Raw genomic sequence first — 24,328 nt, 5'->3', positions numbered from 1 at the left:
CTTGCCACACCATACTCCATTTTTGAATGGATGTCTGCTACTGATTCCTTCTTGCCTATCCTGACTGGTTGTCCTCTAGGGTCCATTGCTGAGGTCACAGTGGCTCTTGACTAGCTCGTGGGAATGTGGCTGGAACAATCTGTTTCCCTTTAAAATACTTGAAATGTCTCAACTACAGTTTGTTTCACTCAGGGTACTTGCTTATGCCCCACTTATTTTATTTGCCTGACAGTTTCATTGGAGAGTCTGACTACACCTAAACAAATTCTTTAACCTGCCAGTGATATCACAAACAGGGGAAGATGGAAATATTTTCATGGTTAATTGGTTTGAACTGCGTGGAGTTCAGTTTAAAACAATTTAACTTGGGCTGGCCCCGTGGCTTAGCAGTTAAGTGCGCGCGCTCCGCTACTGGCGGCCTGGGTTCGGAACCCCAGGTGTGCACCAACGCACTGCTTGTCCGGCCATGCTGAGGCTGCGTCCCACATACAGCAAGTAGAATGATGTGCAACTATGACATACAACTGCCTTGGGGGGCTTTGGGGGAAAAAAAAAAAGGAGGAGGATTGGCAATAGATGTTAGCTCAGAGCCGGCCTTCCTCAGCAAAAAAGAGGAGGATTCAGCAGGATGTTAGCTCAGGGCTGATCTTCCTCACAAAAAAAAAAAATTTAACTTAACTAACAAGTGTTGTCATCATTAATCAAGGCATTAATCTTGACTCTACTGCAGTTCAACCATTCTGCCAAGATTTAGGGAGAGGAGGCACTAGCGTAGTACTCACATTGGCACCCCTCTACCTTGCATGGTAACCTGCAGAAAATACAGTTGGTAGAGAATGTAGTGTGTGCAATTAGAATGGCTTTAAAAAGGGCTGCACTTAAATGCCATCCTCTCTGGCATTCTGCACCCCATTATTATCAGCATCAGCCTACAGAAACGCTGAGCTAAGACTGATGGGCTTTGGAATGCTAAGCTGCTGCTCAGAACTGTTTTCCAGTGAATCCAGTTAGAGACTTCGGTTGGGAGACTTGCAGAATGCCAACCTAATGTGCATTTCATATGCAGAATCAGAGCTTCTTACTTGGAGGCACTTAGGACTAATTAATTCAGGCCTCCTGTCCTATCTACTTGACATCCTTTCAAATGGTCAGGATATAATGAGGCCTGGGGACTGCATACATTGTAAAAATGTTTTATTTTATTAGAATAATAACCTGGAAAGAGCACTGGATTGGATCTTTAGCCACCCTGAGTTTGAGGAAGACAGTGACTTTGTGATCGAGATGGAGAATAACGCCAATGCAAACATTATTTCTGAGGCCAAGCCTGAAGGACCTAGAGTCAAGGATGGATCTGGAAGTAAGTTCTTGCCTTAGGGATTGTCTGAGTAATCGTGGCTATACATTTGGCTCATGGCCTTCCCTCTTGCCACTGCACATTAAAACCTTTGCCATCATTCAAAAGTTAGCACAAATCCCATCTCATAAATGGTACATTTAGCCACTGCGTGGGCCACGGTGATCTGATAAAGTTTTGGACGGACTCAGAGTCATGTTGCCTAGTAGTGTGTGTACTTAAGTTTAGTGCCAGCTTTGACTTTGTCCTTTGTGGTAAAATTTCTTGGTGGATCACGGAGGTTTTTATCCAAGAGAGAGCCCTTTTTTTCATGGTGATATTCTTTGAAAAGTTGAAAAGCAGTCCTGTACCCTTGACCCTGTCACTACCCATATCAACTGCTGATAATTTTCTGAAGGGCTGTCAGGATGGCAGGAAGATGTGCCGTAGGCCAATGTTCTGCCTTTTAATAGCAAACACTTATATATGTGTTTATATGTATATAACAAAGCATAGATATATATATATATCTGTAGCAAACACTTACTATGTGTCAGGCACTGTTCTAAGCACTTTGCTTATAAACACTCACTTAATCCTCACCACACACGTTTTACAGGTGAGAAAACAGAGGCACAGAAAGATTAGGTACCTTGCCCAGGGTCACAGAGCTCTTAAGATGTGGAGCCAAGATTCAAACCCAGAATCGATGTTCTTCACCATTATGATTCCCTGCTTCTCGGGCTGTCATTGCCTAAGGAATAGTGTTCAGGCTCTTTAGCCTGGCATTCGACACCTCTTCCAGTCAGATCCCAGCCTACCTCGTCTCTCAGTGTTATTTCTCCTGCGCTCCCCATACCTATAGCTCAGACTCCTGGTCCTGTAGCCAGACCACCAGCCTGCTCAGCTGTCATCGACCCTCATCTCGTAACTTCCAGGCCTTTGCTCAGGTTAATTGTGAAATGCCCTTCTCTTCTGTCACTGCACACTAAAATCCTTACCATTATTCAAAACTTGGCCACAGATTCCATATGTCTGGACTGCTTTCCCAGATCCTTGTCCCTCCTTACCTCATACACTAGTAATAATTATACAAGTATTAACAATACTTCCATTTATGGCACATTTAATCCTCACGATAACCCTATGAGGTAGATAGCATTATTATCCCCATTTTACAGATGAAGAAACTGAGGTAGAGAAGGTTAAGTAACTTGCCAAGGTCACATAGCTAGTAACAGGTAGAACCAGAATTCCAACCCAGGCAGTCTGCCTCCAGAGCCTGTGCCCGTAGCCACTATAATGTAGTGTTGGGTCTTTTGTTATTAGAAGTATGAAATTGATCTTGCAATAAAATTGTTTATGTAAATGTCTGTGTCTCTCTTTTGACTGGGAGCTTGTGGAGGGCAGAAGTCATTTTACTTTTATAAATCTCATGGTGTTTAGCACATAGAAAGTACTAAGTAAATAACAATTGGATTAAATTTACATTAGAAGCATTTATTCCTATAATCATGTAGCTGTAGTTCTACTCACTAGTGATCTTACCAGACCTAACATGTATGTATTGATCTAACTCGAGAGAGAGGGTGGGAGGGAAACTTTCTTCTTTTTTTTTATATAAAATAGGAATTTCTTCACTGAAGCTGTTTTAATCCTGACTGGGTGAGAAAAGGATGAGATGTAGTTCTCCCATCTTCCACATTCATCTAAAGGGCCTTTTATTACTTTTTGGAAATCACTGGCTTGCCTAAAATATTAAAAGCTGTGACGGAGAAGATACTCAATAATTCACGAATGGGATTTATTACCTGTTATGTATTCATCGGTTGACTGCTTCCTTGATTTTCTGAAATGGACTGTTCTTTGGGGAGGATGAGTCCTTCTTGCAGAAGGAATCAGCGAGATGAGGCCGTTGTAAAGCTGCCAAGATATTTGGCTGCAGAGGGAGGGAGAGTCTGATCCATTAGGGTTTCCCTTCTTCTGATGGAGCTTGGAGGGACCAACTGCTCTCTCGAAGATGGTCATTAATGATACGGAACAGCCACATCATCTCCTTGGGCTGATTGTACTCAGAGTGATCTGCAGATATTCCTGGCCCTACTGGGTTTTGAGATGCATCCTTGAATAGGATGCCATGATGATGCTTTCAAGCACCCTTTAATTTAAAGGCACTATGGGCCAAACTCTGCAGCCTTATTCCTCATCACCACCAAATTTAGGGCACTTGTGAGTGAGGATGGGGAAGGAGGCCGCGATGCACTATGAGAAATCATGTATAGGATATGCAGAATCTAAGGGCAGTAGTAGGTGAAAATTTTAATTATGAAAAACCAAGAAAGCATAGACCACCCTAATTCACCAAATGCAATTTGCCTCTGATTTTATAGAAGAACAGATGTTCTTAAAGTAGCCTTTCTAACACTGTGCCTGGCCCATTGGAGGTGATCAGAAATGAATGACTGAAGGAAAAATGAAATGAAAGCCAGGAGGTAGTGGTCACAGGGATAGTTTTTTTGCTGCCTCCACTAAGTGCCATATGGAGGAACTGACAGTGTCTTATTTTGTGTTCCACTGCATAAATCACTGGAAAAGAAAAAAATGATTTCTTGTACTTTGCTGCAACAGCACCTGAACTCATGTCAGCGACTTCTTTTCCCTTAAAAAAAGTTATTTACATTGTTTATTTTTCTTATAATTAAAAGGAAATATAAAAATTTTAGCAACTTGAGAAAATACAGATATATTAAAAGGGGAAAATAAAAATTACAATTCTACAACCCACTTGTAACCACTGTTGTTTTGTGTATATTCTTTAGACCTTTCTATGCAAATCTATAAAAATGAATATAATATCTATATTTATAAAAATATAACATTCTATTCTATACATGCTATTTTATAACCTGCTTTTCCCCTAACTGTGGGTGTACATATATATAAATCTAGATTGTTGAACATATATTAATAACGTTCCATTGTATAGATGTACCATAATTTATATACCTAATTTTAGGCTAACTAGTTATTATTTAAGTAAATGGCGATTACAGAAAGAGTTTCAAATAATGGGGTTATTTGCACATTCAGAAGATGACAGCAATGATTTTTAAATAAAGAATTTCTTAAGGGATGAATTCAGTTCACAGAAGTACAACAAATGCCTCTTTTAATCCCTATCCACTTACATAGTAAACATTTGTTCAACATTTAAGTTTCTTTTCTTTCCTCCCTCCCTCCCTTCCTTCTCTATTAAAAATAATGCTATAATGAACATTCATAGGCCCTCATTTCATTATTTCTTTCAGGTAAGTTTCTGGAAGTGACGTTTTTGAGTCAAAACTGCATATTTTTGAGATTTTAACACAGATTATTACATTACCCTCCGGAAACACAGCACCACTGCATATTCTGGCAGCGCTGGCGGCTCTGCTGTTTCCCCATCCCTCCCTACAGTGCTGTCGGGCTGAGCACTCTTCGTATTTTTCATGTTTATTGCCTCATTGTTTTTCTTCTTGTGTTAATGGTTTCCTCGTTTCCTTTGGCCCATTTTCCCATTTTTGTTGAGGTTTTCAGCTGTTTTTTATTGATTTGTATGAGGCTTTCATATGTTGCATATTAGTTTGGGAATATCTGGTAGCTTTACAATATTGAGTTTTTCTGGCCAGAAACGTGTTATCCTTTTCCTATTCATTTCCTGCTTCTCCTGCTCCTGCAAAGCTGTATGGTTTTCTTTATGAACATCCTGTGCATTTCTGGTTTAGTTACCTCTCAGAATTACATTTTCTATGTTACCTATGAATAAAAATTTTTCCCATTATATTTTCTAAATCGTTACTGCTGAATTTTGGCAGCTGGCCATTCTGCAGGGATTTGATTAGAATTGCATTAAATTCATAGGTTAACCCCAGGAGATGTGTATTCTGTGTAGGTAGGTTGTTTACATTCCCAAGACTTGGCTTTTTACCATTTTTTTTTTGGTTGGTGAATTGGTTGAGACATTTGGCTTGGGATAATTTAAAGGTTTAGGTAATTACTGTTTAGGAGCAAAATGGAGAGCCCAAACAGACCAACAGACCAAGTGAAACCAAAAACCTCGGTTTTCAGGATTCTCTTGTAAGTGGCAGGAGAGCTGAGCCACACTTGTCTAAGCAAAAAGGAAAGTGTTGTATCATAAAAGCTGGAAAATCCTGGAGAGACCTGACTCTAAGCATGCCCTTGACTCTGGGACTCAAACCCTTTTATCTGGATGCGCCCCTTGGCTTTGCTTCCTCTGGGTTGGTTCCAGTCTCAGAAAGGCTCTCCCTAATGGCTACAAGATGGCTGCCAGTGCCTGCTACAATGGTATCTTTCCAGGTTAAAATCCAGCAGCAAGAGTCTTGTCCCAGAGTTCTCAGCAAAGGTCCTGAGAATCTGAGACTCCGGCATGTGCCCACTCCTCTCCGAGTAACGGCCCCGCTTGTGGAGCCTGAGGGTGGATACATCTTCCTTCCTAGCTTGTGAGCTAAGAAGGGAAGGGTTGGTCCCTTCAAGCACTGGTTCAGGTGTGGTCCTGGACCAGCAGAATCAGCATCACCTGTGAATTTGTTAGACATGCACATTCTTGGGGCACACCCTAGACCTGCAGAATTAGGACCTCTGGGGGTGGGCCCAGCCATGTGTTTTAGCAGGCGCTCCAGGTGGTTCTAATTCAGCTTAAATTTGAGAACCACCACCTTAAAAGCAAGTTTAGGTTACTATTGCCTTAAGGAGGAGAGTGGCTACGGGGACATCACTGCACCAGGTTAACACTGAAAATAATGACAAGGTAGGTGTTCGAACTGGAAACAAGTGACTACTGTATACAAAGACAGGGATTAAGGAAGCACTTGTACCAGATTCTTCCTTTAGGGAATACGTTAATTAAAAATCTCTATTGCTGTCATTTTGAATGAGGAAGTAATGTCATTGCATGAAACTCTTTTATTTAAATGTTATCTAATTGGCTTAAAAGGCTTGGTGCTGTTAACACTTGATGAAATAGTAGCCATCCTTTATTGAAGGCGTACTGTGTGCCAGGCACTTTCTCTACAGCGTTTCCTTCCCTCCTTACAGCTAGGTATTCAGATGAGGAAGTGATGACTTGGGCCAGTTAAGCGACTTGCTAGTGGTGGAACCAGCTTGGAATTCAGATCTGTCTGATTTTGAAGCCTGTGCTCTTTCTCCTTTACCCCTTCTTGAGTCGTCTTATTTCAGATTTTCTGAATTGGAACAGAGGTGGGAATCTATTTTTCAGAAGATATTTATCCTTTATCGTCATGTCCTACACATTTGAGGGCTAGCACTTCACTTTCTGTTGAGTTTTTAGAAATTTTTTATAGAAGGGGGAAATCAGGCCTTCAGTTGACCTATCTGCGCTTCTGCCATTTGCAAAATCATTTCTGTTTCTGTGTTGCACTTAATGAGCGTTTAAATTTTTTTTTTAAAGAACTCACTGATTGCCAATGTAATTAAAATGTGATTAGGCTGTGATTATCAAAACCTGCTCTGGCTCCTTCAACCACATGGCTCTAATGTTCAGGTATCTGCTGCTGCAGCTGAGATTTTCCGGCAACGGGAGCAGAGAGACACTGCATTTACATAATGGTGGGGCTCCCTGAGGAATGCAGCCAGAATAGGATCTGGAGAGCAGGAGGTACAGCCACACAGGAAGGCTAATCGCCAGTGGTCTACTTGAAAGCCACACACGTTTACTTAACACATCTGGGCTCTAAGGCTCATCCCACTTCAGCACCTGTTTGTAATTTCTGTTTTTTTCGGTGGTGCTATTGGACGTTAAGAGGAAGCTACTCTGTGGAGTAAACTAATTTACACTCAAGTATGAATGACTGAGAACTATTAAGCTTGGAGGGAAGTGTTTGCTATTTGGAGTTTTAGACAGTATAACAAAGAGAAGTCAAGGGCGTTTGGTAATTTTGAGCTAGCTGGGGTTGGGCAGGCAATTTGTAAAAAGACAGACCTTTAAGAGTCTGTCTATGTTGTCACCTGCCTTAAACTGTTATTGATTTACCCAAATCCTCCTTTTTCTCTTTTTGGGAATTCAGAAGTTTGCCAAAAGCTCCTCCTTCCCCCTGTCTTTTCTCAGAGCAGGGATGAGGGAAATCAAGCTGTTGGGGGTAGAGATTATTTGCAGATATAAGGTGTTTGTCAGTCAAATGTTAGTAAATTGGGGATGGTATTTTCCCCCCTGTTGTATAGAGGGAATTAAGAGATGAGTAGTGAAACAAATTATTCAAGTTAGGAAGATTCAATTGGAAAACCCAGTCTGGGTTTCTCACCAGAAGTCTGCAGAATCTATGGGGTCTCGATGGTTATTTGAAGGAGTCTTTTGGTGTTTCTGTATTCTGAGCACTCCCTGTAGATGGACTAAATAATGTGCCATGCCCTTACGAGATACTACTGCTTTTCAAATATATGTGGATGCTGTAATGGTTTATAAAATATAGATTAATTTAACTGCACTCCTGAATCCAGAGTTGCTTTTGGTCCTTATGTGTTGAACTATAATTTTCAAAAAGGTAAAAATCACAACTCTCAGGTAAATGTAAACTGAACATATATCGCAGATTTTCTTTAGCTCATTAATTAATGAGGGAATCGGTTGGTTCAAAAGCATCTGAGAAGCTAGGATATTTAAAGATAATTTTATTGCTGAGTTAGATACAAAATTAGTTAATGTCTATCAAGATCATAAATCCTTGAGGTTATAGGTTCCACTGGACAGAAATTTTTCATAGTTTTACTGGACAAAAATCTACAAATTAACAAGTAACTTCACTAAGTCTGGGGCCTTCAATCAGTAGTAAGCAATAAGATGAACTAAGTTCATTTCCCTCGACCAGGGGCCAACAAACCTTTTCTTTAAAGGGCCAGATAGTAAATGTTTCAGGCTTTGTGGGTCGTATACATGTCATCTCATATTTTTCTCCTCCTTCTCCCCCTTTTACTTGGCAGTACAAAAATAGGCTGTGGGCTGGATTGGGCCTATGGGTCTTCGTAGTTTGCCAGTCCCTACCCTAGAAAACCCTTGGGCGGCCATTCCTCCATATGACATGAAAGGGCATGCTACCTACCTCTTCTACTTTCCAAGTTTCATATACTTTTTCTGACAGTGCTTTCTCAAAGAGTAAAATCAGAGTACAATTGCTACTATGTTGGGTGGGGGTGGGGTGGTAAAATTTTGATGTTAAAAAATTCTTCATATGAGAAAGGTTGAGAACATTTTCCTAAGTTCATAAAAGGACAGGTTTTGTTGGGAGAGGGAAGTGGGGAGGAAGGATGCTAGTTTCAGTTGCTGTTTAATTCTGGCTACTTAGAGGGACACTGTTCACCAGATGTTGGACAGAGTGGTTTAGGCAGTTTTGTTCAGCTCTTCCAGGTACTTTGAAAGTTCCTATGTTGAAAGTCAACATTTTTAAAATGATTTACCTTGCCTCAAACTATCTTTTCTCTCTACGTGAAAAGGGGTCTGTACATTTTTGGGGAAGTGTGCGCAATGATACTGTTTTCTGACCTCTTGGAATTTGAATAAGAATCAGCAGTAGTGTCCCTGTCTGGTTTGTTCACCTTGACTTTCTCTTTGGAAACAAACATTAATTGAGATTTCTTAACTGTTAAGTTTTTGCGAGTATGTTGAGAGAGACTCTCTCTTTGGCTCTTGGTTCCTAGCAGGAGGTCTTGAATAATGCATGGGGTGGTTGCTTATATTGATAAACATGGTTAATTTTAATTATAGGACTAGGATTTATGCTAATCTTTGTTTCTTTAGTTTATTTTTATGATTCTGCATATACATGTGAATTGTTGTTAACCAAAGAGGGGAAGTGCATTTGGGGCTTAATGATGTGTTTGGGTACATTGGAGTGTATGGATTTGTCCTTTTCTCTGTGTCTATTTGTTTTGTCCCATTGGCTGTGTTGGTGTCTAAGCAATGTTTCATTGATATGACCCAGGCTTATGATGGGCAGTGCTCATTAAATACCCTGTTCAGTTATTTAAGTTATTGTTTTGGAGGACAGTTCTTTGAGGGGAAAAAAGCCTTGGTTGGGGTATTGTATCTTCTCTTTATTTCACAAAAATTCTAAGAGGGCAGCCACAGTTTGGGAGACCAGCACTGTATCTGTCAAATTGAAGGTTTGGAATTTGATATAGAATTATTCCAAAAGAGCTTTAAAAACCAACCAGGGTCTAGAAACGTGAAAAGGTCTCAACCCACATCCTCTCTTGCTCACTGGGGTTGGGTGGGTTCTTAGCGTTGGGGGGCAGTGGGGAGGGCAGACAAAGGCGGGGTCCCTGGATCACTATTTCAGAAAATAAGTGCCAGGCAAAATGATTGTCATTCACAATTGTTTTTGCCTGGTTTCTTGTTTCAAACCTGGAATTTCTTTTTCGTTGTGACTTGATGTGACAGTTAGCAACAAAAACTTAGTTATGATGGGAAAGGTAATTTGCTCTGATTCATTTCTTTTTTAAATCATTATTTCCATAATTTATACCACAATTTATACCTTGGTAGGTGGTTTATAAAAATATATACAATATAAGGTGATATAAAAACAAGTGAGGAAATGGAGTGAAGGGACTCATTCCTTAATTCACTTATTTATACATTCAACAAATACTTATTAAGTGCCTACTGCATGCTAGGCATCGTTCTCTCTGCCTGGAATATTTCAGTAAACATGACAGACAAACTTCTTGTCCTTATGGAGCTATATTCTAGCCTGAGGTAAAAGGAGATAGACGATGAATGCACAAGTAAGTATGTGACATGGCAGGTGTTACTTAGTGCTAGAAGGACGACGGTAAAGCAAGGTTGGGGTGAGGGTTGGGTGGAAGGGAGGGTTGCTCTTTTATAAGGTGGTTCAGGAAGGCCTCTCTGAGGTGACATTTGATCTGAGACTTTGATGAAGTGAGGGATGAGTCATGTGACATCTGAAAGAAGAGTTTCAGGTAGAGGCAACAATAAGTGTAGAGGCTTGAAGGCCAGAGCATGCTGGGTGTGTTTGAGGAGCAGCCAGGAGGCTGGAGTAGCTGGAGTGGAATGAGGGGGTGAGTGGGAGGAGGTGGGGGGACCTCATAGGCCACTGTAAGAGTAAGATTTTCACTCTGAGTTATAGGACGTCACTGGGAGGGTTTTTGACAGTAATAACCACAATTTGACTTCCATTAAAGACTACTCTGACAGGGGCTGGCCCCCTGGCTTGGCGGTTAGGTGCGTGTGCTCCGCTGCTGGCGGCCCGGGTTCTGATCCCGGGCGTCCACTGGCGCACCGCTTGTCTGGCCATGCTGAGGCTGCGTCCCACATACAGCAACTAGAAGGATGTGCAACTACCACATGCAGCTATCTACCGGGGCTTTGGGGAGAAAAAGGGGAAAAAAAGGAGGAGGATTGGCAATAGATGTTAGCTTAGTGGCGGTCTTCCTCAGCAAAAAGAAGAGGATTGGTGTGGATGTTAGCTCAGGGCTGATCTTCCTCACAAAAAAAAAAATATATATATATATATAAAAAAAAAAAAGACTACTCTGACAGCCATCCTGAGTGTAGTCGGTAGGGGGCAAGGAAGGAAGCGGGGAGTCCAGTTGGGAGGCGACCGTAAAAATTCAGACAAGAGGTGATAGTAACTTGGATCAGGGGTTACTAGTGGAGGTGGTAAGAGTGGTTGGGTTCTGGATATATTTTGAAGGAAATGTTGACAGCATTTGCTGACAGATTGGGTGTGTGTAAAGAGTGTGAGAGAGAAGTCAAGATTTTGTCCTGAGTTACTGGAAGAATGGAATTGCCATTGACAAAGATAGATAAGGCTGAGGAGAGAATGCTCAACAAATTAGGAATGAAAAGGAATTTCCTCAACCTCATAAAGAGCATTTACAAAAAACCCACAGCTCACGTCATACTTATGGTGAAAGACTAAATGCTTTTCCCCTAAGATCAGAAACAAGACAGGGATGTCCACTCTTGCCACTTCTATTTAACATTGTAAGAGGAGGTTCTAGCCAAGGCGATTAGGCAAGAGAAAGAAAGAAAAGGCACCCAGATTAGCAAGGAAGAAGTAAAACTATCTTTATTTGCAGATGATGTGCTCTTATATACAAAAAATCCTAAAGAATCCACTAAAAAATCTATTAGAACTAACAAATGGGTTCAGCAAGGTTGTAGGACATAAGATCAATATATGAAATTCAATTGTGTTTCCATACATTAGCAATGAACATTCCAGAAATTAAGAAAATAATTCCATTTAATGCCATGAGACTGGATGAGGTCATCCAGAGAGAGAGTCAGGATAGAGAAAAGAAAAGTCTGAGATCCGAGCTCCAGGTCATCAACGTTTAAAGGTCAGGGAGATGAGGAGGAACCGATGAGGCAGCTGGACAACCAAGAAAGGGTCGTGTCTTGGGTGCAAATATTTGAGGAAGGAGGAGGTGATCAGCAGTCTGTGATGTGCTGAAGAGTGAGTAAAATGAGGACTGGGGATTCACAGCTGAGTAAGTGATTGAGCATGAGTGAACAGTAAGAGAAAGAGAGAGAATAGGAGAGGGAGAGGTAAGGGAAAAGGGTCTGTCCAGAACCAATACTTGGGAAAATGCAATAAAAATTGAGTAGTACAAAAATGATTATGCAAGCCCATTTTTTTTTCTTATTAGATTCAACAGACATGAATATTATTCTCAAAGTTTATAAATGCTCACTCAATTTCTGTACCTATTTTGTTGTAGTCTGTAACAGTTTGTGGAGTGGACCGGTACTAGTCCACAGTGTTGTGTAGGTCTAGGTTTGGCCAGGGGAGCATGAGCTGAAATTCATTCAACGTGGATTTGGTACAGAATACTGTGCTAGATGGTAGGAGGTACTAGTTAGAGAATAAACATCAGTCTAATGCTCTAAGAGGCTATATAGCTACTTGTTTAGAAAACATGAAGCCTGAATTTTGGTCCCATATAGTTTATAATTATGAGCAAGTCAGAAATCACAAGAAGCATATTCTAAAGCATTATCTTTTGCTATAGATGATAACAGCTATCTGCTGTCTTCCTCATAATCCTGACATTTGTATGATATTTTAGTCTGAATTGGTCATGTAAACTTCATACAACCTTGTGAAGTGGGTGGATTTTTTCATCTCTATGAAGAAATGGGCTCCTAGAGATGAAACAACTTCTCCAGCCTCATGCTGCTTGGAAGTGATAGAGCCAAGACTACCCTTTTAGACATGAACTTGCCACCAGACTGGGCTGTGGGATTCTTAAGCCCCTTCCAGAGGTGAACTTAATGTCAGCTGTACTTTGATAGTTTATGTCCTGCTTTGTTATGAATTTGCAGGTTGAATTTGGTGTCACTTTGGGTGGTGTGTGTTCTCAGCATAACAAGGTAAATAAACTTTTTGTCTTCCAATCTAAACAGTGGCTGGATTACACTCTCGTTGGCTTTAAATTCTGATCAGAATTGCTGTTGATTTCTTGAAATATTGTCTTGTAACTGAGTTGTTTCCTCCTTCATAGTGTATGAACTATTTGCATTCATCAGTCACATGGGAACATCTACAATGAGTGGCCATTATGTTTGCCATATCAAAAAGGAAGGAAGGTGAGTCTTTTTTAGAAGGTAAATGATACCTGTGTGTTATTGAGCACCTGCTATGTGACAGGCACTAGGTGCCTCTACTAGGTGTTTCATGTTATCTCATTTGATTCTCACAATGGTCTTGTAGGGATCTACCCTTACAGCCATTTTATACATCCTGACACTGAAGCTCAGGGAGGCTGAGTAGCTTGACCTTAGCTCATAAGTAGCTGTGTCAGAGCTAGTATTCAAAGCCACTCGCAATCGTCATACCAAGGTGACTCCCCCAAATGAAGATGCATCCTGCAGCAGAATGTATATCATAATTGGAACCTCCATAGGATTGCCAGATTCAGCGAACAAAGCAAAAAGAAAAAAAAAGAGAAAACTAGGATACCCTATTAAATTTGAACTTTAGATCAGCAATGAATAAATTTTTTGTAAATATTGTCTCAAATATTACATGAGACATACTTATACTAAAAAATTATTTGTTGCTTACCTGATATTCGAAGATGGGGTATCCTGTGTTTTATGTGACAACCCTGAATGTCCAGTGTTTTGCCTTATTGCAGCCTTGAGATAGGTTTCTTGGCTTTCTAAGTAGGATTGTTAGATGTGTAGTGAACAGGGAATGAGATAGTTATGGGATGTAAGGCTGCTGTTCTCTTCAGAACCTTCTCCCCAGGCTGGATCTCCATGGGCCCCACTGGTTTCCCTTCCGTGAGCTCCCTTCTGAGCGGCCTGTGGGTCAGCACTCCTGCTTGAGTCAGTGCTCAGGCACATGGACGCTGGAGAAACACGTAACCTTGGCCTCTCCTGCTAGGACATTGACCTCTCACCCCATGTCTCCCACTGCAGCAGTGACCAGTTCCCACCCAGAACTCAGTTGCGTTCCTTTTTGGTGTGTCTTTTAGTCTTGTCTTTTCAACTTGATTAATAAAATAGTTGAGCACAGGGACTTGATTTATAGTGAATTCTTTTTATTACCAAGCATGATAGCTCTTTTAAAAATACTTTTCTTGAGAAAAAATAGCATCATTAAAATTTAAAAAGCGATAAAATTTATTGTAAAAATAATTTGTAGAATACAAAAACAGGCAAAGAATATGTCATCTGGAAACCTAGAGATAACCATTGTCTGTATTTTGGTATATTTCTCTTTGCTTTATTGTTTTCATTGGGAGAGAGTGTATATGTCTATATACACACACACTACGTATAAATATACATGTGTATTTACAACTTTTCTAAAACCTTAAAGTATGTATGCAATACTTTATAATAATAAATATTATTTAATAATAAAGTAATAATAAAGTATTACACAATTTTGTTAACATATTTTTTCCCACTTTGTATTATATTGTGATTATTTTCCCACTTTACCACATATTCTTTGAAGATATTTTAATAGTTGTATAATAGTTCACTGCATGGCTATTTACTTCTGATTTTTAGCTAGTTTTATACCTAAGGTTGAAATAAACACTGTTGTACATAACTTTTGGACTCCATTTCTGAGGCTATCTATGGATTTCTACAAACAGAATTATGAGATCAGAGGATTTAAAATGATTGGAGGCTCCTTAGTTGTTACTTTTTGACTAAGCTCAAGAATAAAAAGCAATTTCCCACCAGCATTTTGTTTTTTAGACCACAAACTTGAGGTTGGTTATCTTAAAACATCTTGATTATTTTAAGTATAGTGCAATAACTTTTCTCTGCAGAGTTTCCTGGAACTGACTTAAATCCATTAAATGCTTTTGTCTTTTGTTTTCAGATGGGTGATCTACAATGATCACAAAGTTTGTGCCTCTGAAAGGCCCCCTAAAGACCTGGGCTACATGTACTTTTATCGCAGGATACCAAGCTAAACCTCAGACAGACAAATTGGCGAGAAGAAGCCATGCGCCTTTTTAATTTGCCAAAAAAAAGAAAAAGAAAAAAGTTGGAACAGCCAGACATGAAGGAATACATGGGGTATTTATAGTTTATTTAAAGAACATCATTTGACATCTGAAATAGAACTGGGAAGAAATTTCTATTAGTGATGATACACTACTGTAGATAGTTTTTCTTTTTATAAATGTTCAAGGAGAGGATGATTTTTTAAAAAAAGTATTCATATTGCTGGTGGGGGATCTGCCACTGGCACATCAAAAATGAGAATGTGCCACCAGCCCTCTATTTTGCTTTGGGGGTCAGTGGTAGTGGCCTCCAGAGAAACCGAGTAATGGGGCCAGTCGTGTGGCCTCACCCACAATAAACGAAAAGCCCACTTTTGTTTCATATCGAAAATCAGTAACTGAGCTGGGCTTTATTTGTGACATAATTTTTTCATTACACACAATAATTTCTGACCTATCTATGTATAGTAGATTACAGCATCTGCAATGAAAGATATTTTTAATTTAATCATATCGAAATACATACTACAATTGTGTGAATGTGTGTGAGAATGAGACCAAGAGTGTGAGACCTTTATAGTCAACTAGAAAATCTGTGACAGGTTGGTTTTTAAAGGTTAAAACAGTTGAGATTAAGCATAGCTAGACAAAGCAAGTAAATAGTTGAAAGAAACTATAACTCAGGAACAGTTTAAAAAATTAGTTCCCCGCTTAGATTTTCAGGCGTAAAAAGGGCTGAGTTGTCCCTTTAAGTGCTGTCAAGAATTCATTTGGGTTTGTGACATTTGATGGTGTAAAGCCAGATGCCCACAGGAGCACAATACCGTACTTTGCCAAAGGTAGACGAGTTCTGTTTCTCAGCAGCCCTTCCCGCTAAGGTATAGTGTGTATTTTTAGTTAAAATAGCTGATCTCTTCTTACCGTAACACATGACAACTCCCTGGAGTCATGTTAAGTGCCCCAAATTTGTCTGTAATTTTCTCGTCTCTAAGCTCTTTGCCTGCCTCCATGTCTACGTTTTTTGGGGCCAGAGTCCCAACTCTGCCCTTTCTTGGCTAATCACCTCCTGACTTGCCTTCACTGCTTATCTGCTGCGACCACAGCATGATCTTGGGTACTTGAAGGGTTTCAGATGCAAAGAAACTTTATATGACATTATGAAAGACCATCATTTACATTTCAGTATTTCAGTATTTTCGTTGTAACCTGAGGTTAGATCAGAGTTTCAAATGTGAGGAAAAAATGGAATGATAATGCTATATAATTTTCCTACTGCCCTGTGCCAAATTCCAGGGTCTCTGGAATTTCTATTTCAGATTATTCAGTCAAATGAAAACTTTATTGCTGTCTGCTAAATGTGCATTTGATTGGTAGAAAGGCTCTCTCTAGAAATTGTAGGAAAATAAAGTAGAACCAGTTGGGTGAAATACAGCGCAGATGGTGGATAATGACATGGTGAGTTTTAAACAATCAGGATTCTGGTTATAATGGGATCGTCTCACAGGAGATCATTTACGCCATGTCAGTGATGGACACGGAGCCCGAGGCCTGTGGCCTGGACACCAGGGTGCTGCCCCTAGCTGAGCAAGTCCCTCATCCTCCTTGTGCCTCACTTTTCTCATCTGCACAATGGTGTGATGACGCTTGCCCTCTCTTTCCAACTGTGCTTTGAGGATCTGGGGAGATTTGATAGGATGAACCTTGAGGAGTAGCAGGTGGTGTGCCATGTGGGTCTTAGTAGAGTATGCTCCCTCCCTTCTCTCATCTGATGTTTTCTTCAAGTTGGGAACAAGTGAGATTGGCAGAAGGAGGGAGCTCATGGTGCAGTAATTCTCTACTAAACTATGCCTGCTTGTGTCACCTTTTAACATTGACTCCATAGCCTAAAGCAGCCCCACTCTGTTACATGAGTCCCTGACTCCTGTCGCAGTCCCCACGCTGAGCAGCCTTACAAAATCCAGTCTCTTTAGGGCTGAGTACCATAGAATAATGACTCCAAACACACATCAAAAATGACTTCTTTTCAATGCTATTATAAAGCGAAGGCCTTTTTGGGGGTGGGAGGGTGACTGGGGATTTGGATTGAAATGTGGACAGCGATAGCATGTGTATTTTGAACAAAAAAATTTTATGATAAACTTTGCAAAATTAATGATGTAAAATCAGTATATAAGATTATAGGCTATATATTATTTAATTTCATTAAGTAGAAAAAGAAATTTAGCCTTTTTGATGCCTAATCATATTGTAAGAAAGTATAATATGGCTGCCCTTTTTTTTCTGCCTCACAAAACGAAGGGCTATTTCTACAAGGCAAAGTTTTGTATATGTGCTTATTCTTTATTTCAGATTAAGAATTGGGAAAAACTGGAGCAAATAATGGATTTCTTTCTTACTTAAAAATGTATTTATGTGTATACCTTAATATATACAAGGCAGGTTTCCCTGGAATTAAAAGTCTGGAACATACTGCTTAATTTTACACCTGTGTGTAGATGAGACTATTTGTTACGGAAAACTGGAATAATGTGTGGATTTTGTAAACTGATTATCAGCCTGTTAGGAGTCCTCTGTGTGAGGCGTGGTGGTATAATTGTGAAATTCTCACTGTGTGTGGATGTACGTGTGAAAGAGAGCACTTTTTTCCTGTAAATATCTTTTGATATCCATTTGTGTAAAATCCCAATGAATGTGTCTTTGAAAAATGTAACGTATCAAAGTTTTTATTTTGTCATTTGGCCTAAATGCCCATGTAACTAATCAGAACTCCAGTTTGGTTCAGATCGGGAATCTTTTTTTAAAGGGGAGGAAAAGTATGCACACAGAACGATTGGAAGAATCCTGTTTTCATGCTATTTTGCATCAACATTGCTTCAATATTTGGAATTGACTTGGTTGTTTTCTCCCACCTACAAGAGAATGTGCCTGCCATTCCCCCGAGCTCACTTTGAGATTCAAGAAGTCTGGTGCGAGTAGCATGAGCCTGTCACTCCCACCATCATTTATTTCCTCGAACTGGATGGACCCCTACCTGCAATTCATAGTGAGAGCACCTGGGTTTGTAGCCCGACTCCACCTCTGCGTGTGATGGGCCGATTCACTTTACCACTCTGGGTGTTTTTCGTTAAAATGAGTGTGTTAGACCTGATAAGCTCAGAAGTCCTTTCCTGCCCTAACATACAATTCTATTTTTATTTTCCTATGGTTACTGCTGGGGTCAGACATGGAGATGTGAGGGATTGCATAGAGATTAGATGTTATGTTTTTGGTTTGTTATGGTTCACACACCCCAGTTTAGAACCTGCCTCGTTTTTAGTGTCCCCACCCTGGCTTCTATTGCTACTTTCTTTGATAATTATCCCATTCATTTCCCCACTTTTGAAACTCTCCACTTCCCGGTCCATGCAGTACTTTGTTACCATCCCCCTCAAAAATGACATCCATTTTAAACACTTTCTGAAAAACCTCAAAACTACCTTCAGCTAAATCTGTAACATTTATAGAATATTGTCTTATTCTAATTCAGTTATAGCTATGATCCCCAAATAAGTCTTGAGAAAGTTGTCTATCCCAGAAAGGATGTCTTTTCATCTTGTAGGCATCGCTGTTGCTAAGTCACATCCATCTGTACTGGCCATCCCTGGGGAGCTGGCAGGTGACACGGGCAGGACCAAGGGATAGGAGTACGTAATATGTGATTCTATCCTTCACCTTAGTTCAAAATTCCTAGGTTACAGAACAAGGTTCTACACTTTTAAGCTGGTGTATAAGATCAACTGCACAGTGCAACAGAGATTCCCTACCCAGTAAATCATCCTGAAAGAGCTTACATTAAGATTCTCTAGACTTGCGCTATTCAATACATGTGGCTAATGACCTCTTGAAATTTGGCTTGTCCAAACTGAGATTGTGTGTATATATAAAATAGCAGATTTTGAAGGCTTGGTACCAAAAAAAAAGGAATGTAAAATATTTCATCAATATTTGATATTGATTACATGCCAAAATGACCATATTTTAAATATATTAAGATATTATTAAAATTTCACCGGTTCCTTTTTATCTTTTTTTAATGTTGCTACCAAAAAATTTAAAATCAGACATGTGGCTTGCATTGTACTTCTGTTGGATGGTGCTGCTCTAGACTAGACTAGACGGCATGGGGTAGGCAGTGAAATACTGTACGTGTGGGAGATAATTCTCGTGACGCATCCAGATAGAAGCAACACAAATATTTCATTAGAGTTGGAAGCCCTGTGAGGCACTGCATGCCTTCCAGAAAGCATCAGATTCTTCTATATAAAAACCAATATGTATCAGACCCCAATTGAGAAACAAAAGCAAATGAGCCCCAAGCCCCATTCCTTCAGCTTTGCCTAAAAGTTGCTAAGGTTACAATGATTTTTCAAGCATCTTCCAGGTGTCAAGGGTGTTAGCCACATGAGGGTGTTGGGCATATTCGTTTCACTCTAGGCAACATTCTCTTGTGGGTTCCCCTCCCCAGGCATTGTTTAGTCTGATCAGAGCTGGGTGTGTTGAAACACTGTGCGAATCCTGCCGCTGTCGACGCATCAGTGCTCCTCCCCGCGCCCACCTGCCCGGCCGGTGGTGATGCTGGCTCCTGAAAGAGTTTGTATTTATTTTGTTTTGCACTAGTCAGTTGTTGTTTAAAATATCTCAAATGTTTTGGGAGAATATTTGCCTGTGATGAGAAGAGAGATGGATGATTTATTGCTTCAATTGTTTTAAAATTAAAAGCTATTCTCACAATCTGAGGTCCCTTTATGGCTCTTTTTTTTTGCAAAACAAAATGCCAAGTAAACTGATTCTGCCCCTTGCAGGTTCTCATCCGTCAGTGGAACAGGTAACTTGAGACAGTGACTCATTTTACGTTTTTTAGGGTTTCTTTGTGTGGGCACAAGGCTGCCTAGTCCCCATCAATAGCAGAACATCAATGGTGAGATGTTACCTCTGTGAAGGAGGGAGGCGCCGAAGCAAGAAGGAGTCTGATGTCTTGTAGACTTTCTCTACCGGATGTCAAGTCGAATATTGGAGTCAATCGAGACTTTTCTGTGGTTCCCTGGTTCTCAGTTTGCTGGTGACCTCCTTAACACAGGTATAAGCAGAATCAACACTGATTGTATTGAGGGATTTTGGCATTTCTATAACACCATATTTGTAGGGTGTATGAGTTTCTTACTGCTGCTATAACAAATTACCACAAACTTAGTGGCTCACAACATACGTTTATTACGTCAGAAATCTGAAAATGGGTCTTACGGGACTAATATCGAGATGTCAGCAAGGAAGCTGTAGGAGAGAATCCATTCTTTGCCTTTTCCAGCTTCTAGAAGCTCTTTGCGTTCCTTGGCTCATGGCCTCCGAACAACATTGGCATTGCTCCAGTGCCTGCTTCCCTGGTCATATCTCCTCTGACTGGCTCTCCTGCCTCCCTCTTATATGTACCCTTATGATTACATTGGGCCCACCTAGACATTCCAGTATAATCTTTCTGTGTCAGGATCCTTAACTTAATCACATCTGCAGTGGTCCTTTTGCCATGTAAGGTAACGCGTTTACAGATTTGGGGGATTAGGATGTGGACATCTTTGGGGGGACATTATTTTGCCAACCATATAGGGTGTGCTAAGTACTACTTAAAATATGTCCATTCAATGCTTAAAATTTTTAAAAGAATGAACCTATATATTTTTAAAAATCCAAGTAAATTGACTGACATCAGTGTTGTGCCATATGTTTTGGTGAGGGGGATAAGAGGAGAAGGAAATGATTGGGATGAAGGATTATTTATGACTCAGAGAATTGTGAAGTTTTTAGCACAATGTTTGCAAGTCAGCTGCTGCTCACATTGACTTGCTGTATCCCGTTGTACCCAGTGGGAGAGTCTCCCAGTGTGTGTATGTGCTATGTGACCTGTGGCCCTGCTTGTCAACTGTAGTCAGTGACAAACTTCAGTCGTAGTGGGGAAATTTAATAGGAAAACAGGGAGTTATTCTCATCTTCATGCAGCCAATTATTTAAAAATCTAGTAGGAAAAGTCTTTCAGTGTGGTACAGAGGCAGAGTGGTATAATGGCAAGAGCAGAGGTGTGTAGCCTTGAGTTCAAATCCTGTTCCCAACACAGACTAGCTGTGTGACTTTGGTAAGCACTCAATATCCTGAGACTCAGTCTTCTCATCTGTGCAGTGGGCAAATAACATATGAGTTATGTAAAGCATTTGACAGCCTGGTGGACACAGGAGATGTATATATATATATATTTTTTTTGGTGAGGAAGATTGTCCCTGAGCTAACATCTGTGCCAATCTTCTTCTGTTTTGTATGTGGGACGTTGCCACAGCACGGCTTGATGAGTGGTGTGTAGGTCCGCGCCTGGGATCTGAACCCACGAACCCCTGGGCTGCTGAAGCGGGGCATGCGAACTTAACCACTATGCCACCAGGCCAGCCCCTGACACAGGATATTTGTACTGTGCTATTTTATTTTACGTCACCATTTTAACCAATATAGCATTTGACGCTATGGAGGTTTTGACCCTTTGTTTCAGTCTAAAAAAATTTTTTTAGGGCCGGCCCCGTGGCTTGGTGGTTAAGTGAGCGCGCTCCACTGCTGGCGACCCGGGTTTGGATCCCGGGCTCGCACCGACGCGCTGCTTCTCTGGCCATGCTGAGGCCACGTCCCACATACAGCAACTAGAAGGATGTGCAGCTATGACACACAACTATCTACTGGGGCTTTGGGGGGAAAAAATAAATAAATAAAAAATTTTTTTAAAGAATCAGAATTATATCAACATTGATGACTTTTTTCAAAGATATTTTTCTGGAGAAAATTCCATTAAGCCAATTTATTTTGTTAATCCATATAGCATGGTTCATCATTCAATAAATACTAACCGTCTACCATGTGCTAGGCATTGATTTCTTAGAATTTATCAGTAAACAAAGTAGACAAGGATCTCTGCCCTTGTTGAGTTTGTTTTCTAGCAGGGAAAGACATACTAAACATAAGAAATAAATACATTATATAATATTTTAAAAGATGTTAAGTGCTATGGGAAAAAAATGTAGAGCAGAGGTGGAGGTGCGGATTGCCGTACTAAATAGGGTACTCAGGGAAGGCATCTTTTGTAGGTGCGATTTGAACCAGGAGGTGAAGGAGTCATACAAACAGATGTTTAGGGGAAAGATATGCTTGGCAGAGGGACAAGCTGGAGCAAAGTCTCCAGGCCAAGAGCATATCTGATATGTCAGAGAAGCAGCAATGAGATCAGTGTGGTTCAAGAGAAGGGAGTGAGGGGGAGAGTAGTGGGAGAGGAGGGCACAGAGGGGCCAGATCACCTGAGCCTAGGAGGCCATGGGAAGGGCTTGTGCAATGGGGAGCCATTACAGGGTCTTGAGCAGAGCAGTAACCCAAACTGACCAAAGTTTCAAGAAGATTGTTCTTTGGTTTGACTAGATGATAGGAGGGCAAGGATAGAAGTAGAAACTACTGTGGTAAGCAAGGTGAGAGAGGATGAGGGCTCAGATGGATGGGGTGGTATCAGTGGAAGTGGTAGGGATGGTCAGATTCTGGATATATTTGAAGGGAAGGCCAGTAGGATTTCCTGATGGATAGGATGTGGAGTGTGAGAGGATGAGAGAAGCTAAGGCAGACCCTAGAGTTTTTGTTCTGAGCAACTGAAGAATGTAGTTGCAATCAACCAAGATAGGGAAGGCGTGGTGGGGTTGGGGGTGGTAATGGGGAAAGATGATCAGGAGTCCAGTTTGGAAGGTGTAGTTTGAAATGCCTGTTAGACCTACATGGTTGATGTTGAGTAGGAAGCTGGATATACAACTCTAGGTCTTGATAGAGAGATCTAGCCTGAAGATATAAAATTGGGAGTTGTTGGTATCTAGATGGTATTTAAAGCCCTGGGAGTGGGTGCAATCACCAATGTGGGAGACAGGAAATAGAAGAGGTCCAGGGACTAAGCCCTTCAACATAAGACATCAGGGAGAAGATGAGCCAGCAAAGGAGACTGAAAGGAGTGACTACCAAGGGGGACAAAAACCGAGAGAATGGTGCCTGGAAGTGGAGTCAAGTGAAGAAAGCATCGTGAGCAGTTGAGAGTGATCAACTGTCAAATTACTGATAGATGAGTAAGATGAGTTGACTGTGAGATTGATCAACTTGGAGGTCGTGGGTGATCTCCATGGGAACAGTTTGGAGGGAGAGGAATTGCAGAAGAAGACAACTCTTTGGGGAGCTTTGCTACAAAGGGAAGCAAACAAGCGGCTGCTGGCTGATGGGAAGTGGGATGGGATCAAGAGAAGTTTTTTTTTTTTTTTTAAATATAAGAAATAAGATAGTCAAACAGAAAATGAATTACTGAGGATGTAGGAGAGAGAGGGAAGAATTGCTGGTCCACTGCAGGCAAGAGCTGATGGGATCTGGTGGAGCTGACTTTAGGCATGGGCTAGGAAGCCCGTCTGTGGGGACAGGAGGAAGGCAGAGACCTGGAGCACAGAACGGTCGTGAGGAGATGGAGCACTGGGAGTCCGGGAGTTCTCTCCTGCCTGCTTTAATTCTCTCAGGGAAGTAGGAAGCAAGATCATCAGTTTGGAGGGAGCATGGGGGAGATTGGGGATTTGAGGAGAGAGGAGAAGATGTGAAATAGTTATCCAGTTGAAGTCTTCCTAAGCTTTTACATTTTTCTGTCTATTTCAATGAAATTAGTTTTAGTGGTATCAATTCTGTAAATTTTATGAGGACAGTCTGAGTCATCAGTTAGTTTTCGGTCCTCCTCAAATTGTCCCTATAATAACTCTGGCTATTGCAAATTCCCTTTTGCAGCCATTATTTCCATGGGGTCCAGCTTTACCAGGTCAAATTTTGCAAATCTAAATTTTATCAAGATTTTGGGGCGGGCCCTGTGGCTTAGCGGTTAAGTGCGCGCGCTCTGCTACTGGTGGCCTGGGGTTCGGATCCCGGGCGCGCACCGACGCACAGCTTGTCCGGCCATGCTGAGGTGGCGTCCCACATACAGCAACTAGAAGGATGCAACTATGACGTGCAACTATCTACCTGGGCTTTGGGGAGAAAAAGGGAAAAAAAAAAAGGAGGAGGATTGGCAATATATGTTAGCTCAGGGCCTATCTTCCTCAGCAAAAAGAGGAGGATTGGCATGGATGTTAGCTCAGGGCTGATCTTCCTCACAAAAAAAAATATATATATATATATATATATATATATCTTTCCATAGTAACACACACACAAAAAAGAAGATTTTATTCTTTTGTCAATTTTTAATCAATAGCAAATTTTACTATGAGCAGTGTTAGCCATCATCTTGGTAATTTCTCTCAAGCCTACTTTTTCCCAGGTCAGTTTTTGCAGTTTTTAGTATTATATGTGATCTTTAGTCTGTTTTTAATCTAAAAGACATTTTTTCACCTGGCACAGTTTTTGCTATTATGC

General features: G+C 40.7%; 1 protein-coding gene across 2 annotated transcripts in view; it reads left to right on the top strand.

Moving 5' to 3' along the window:
• Positions 1-19,623, top strand: part of USP13 (ubiquitin specific peptidase 13) — a 111,143-nt gene extending 91,520 nt beyond the window's left edge. For both annotated transcript variants that reach the window (XM_004424691.3, XM_087439976.1), the window contains 3 exons: positions 1,207-1,360; positions 12,878-12,962; positions 14,722-19,623. In XM_004424691.3, coding sequence (XP_004424748.1) covers positions 1,207-1,360; positions 12,878-12,962; positions 14,722-14,815 — 333 coding nt within the window. In that variant the 3' untranslated portion in view covers positions 14,816-19,623. The remainder of the gene's footprint in view (positions 1-1,206; positions 1,361-12,877; positions 12,963-14,721) is intronic.
• The last annotated feature ends 4,705 nt before the right edge of the window (positions 19,624-24,328 follow it).

Source organism: Ceratotherium simum, chromosome 15, assembly GCF_057802395.1.
Source record: "Ceratotherium simum simum isolate JZ-2026a chromosome 15, ASM5780239v1, whole genome shotgun sequence".
Taxonomy (NCBI): Eukaryota; Metazoa; Chordata; class Mammalia; order Perissodactyla; family Rhinocerotidae; genus Ceratotherium; species Ceratotherium simum.
The sequence above is the reverse complement of the archived record's forward strand: the minus strand, read 5'-3'. Positions and strand labels throughout refer to the sequence as shown.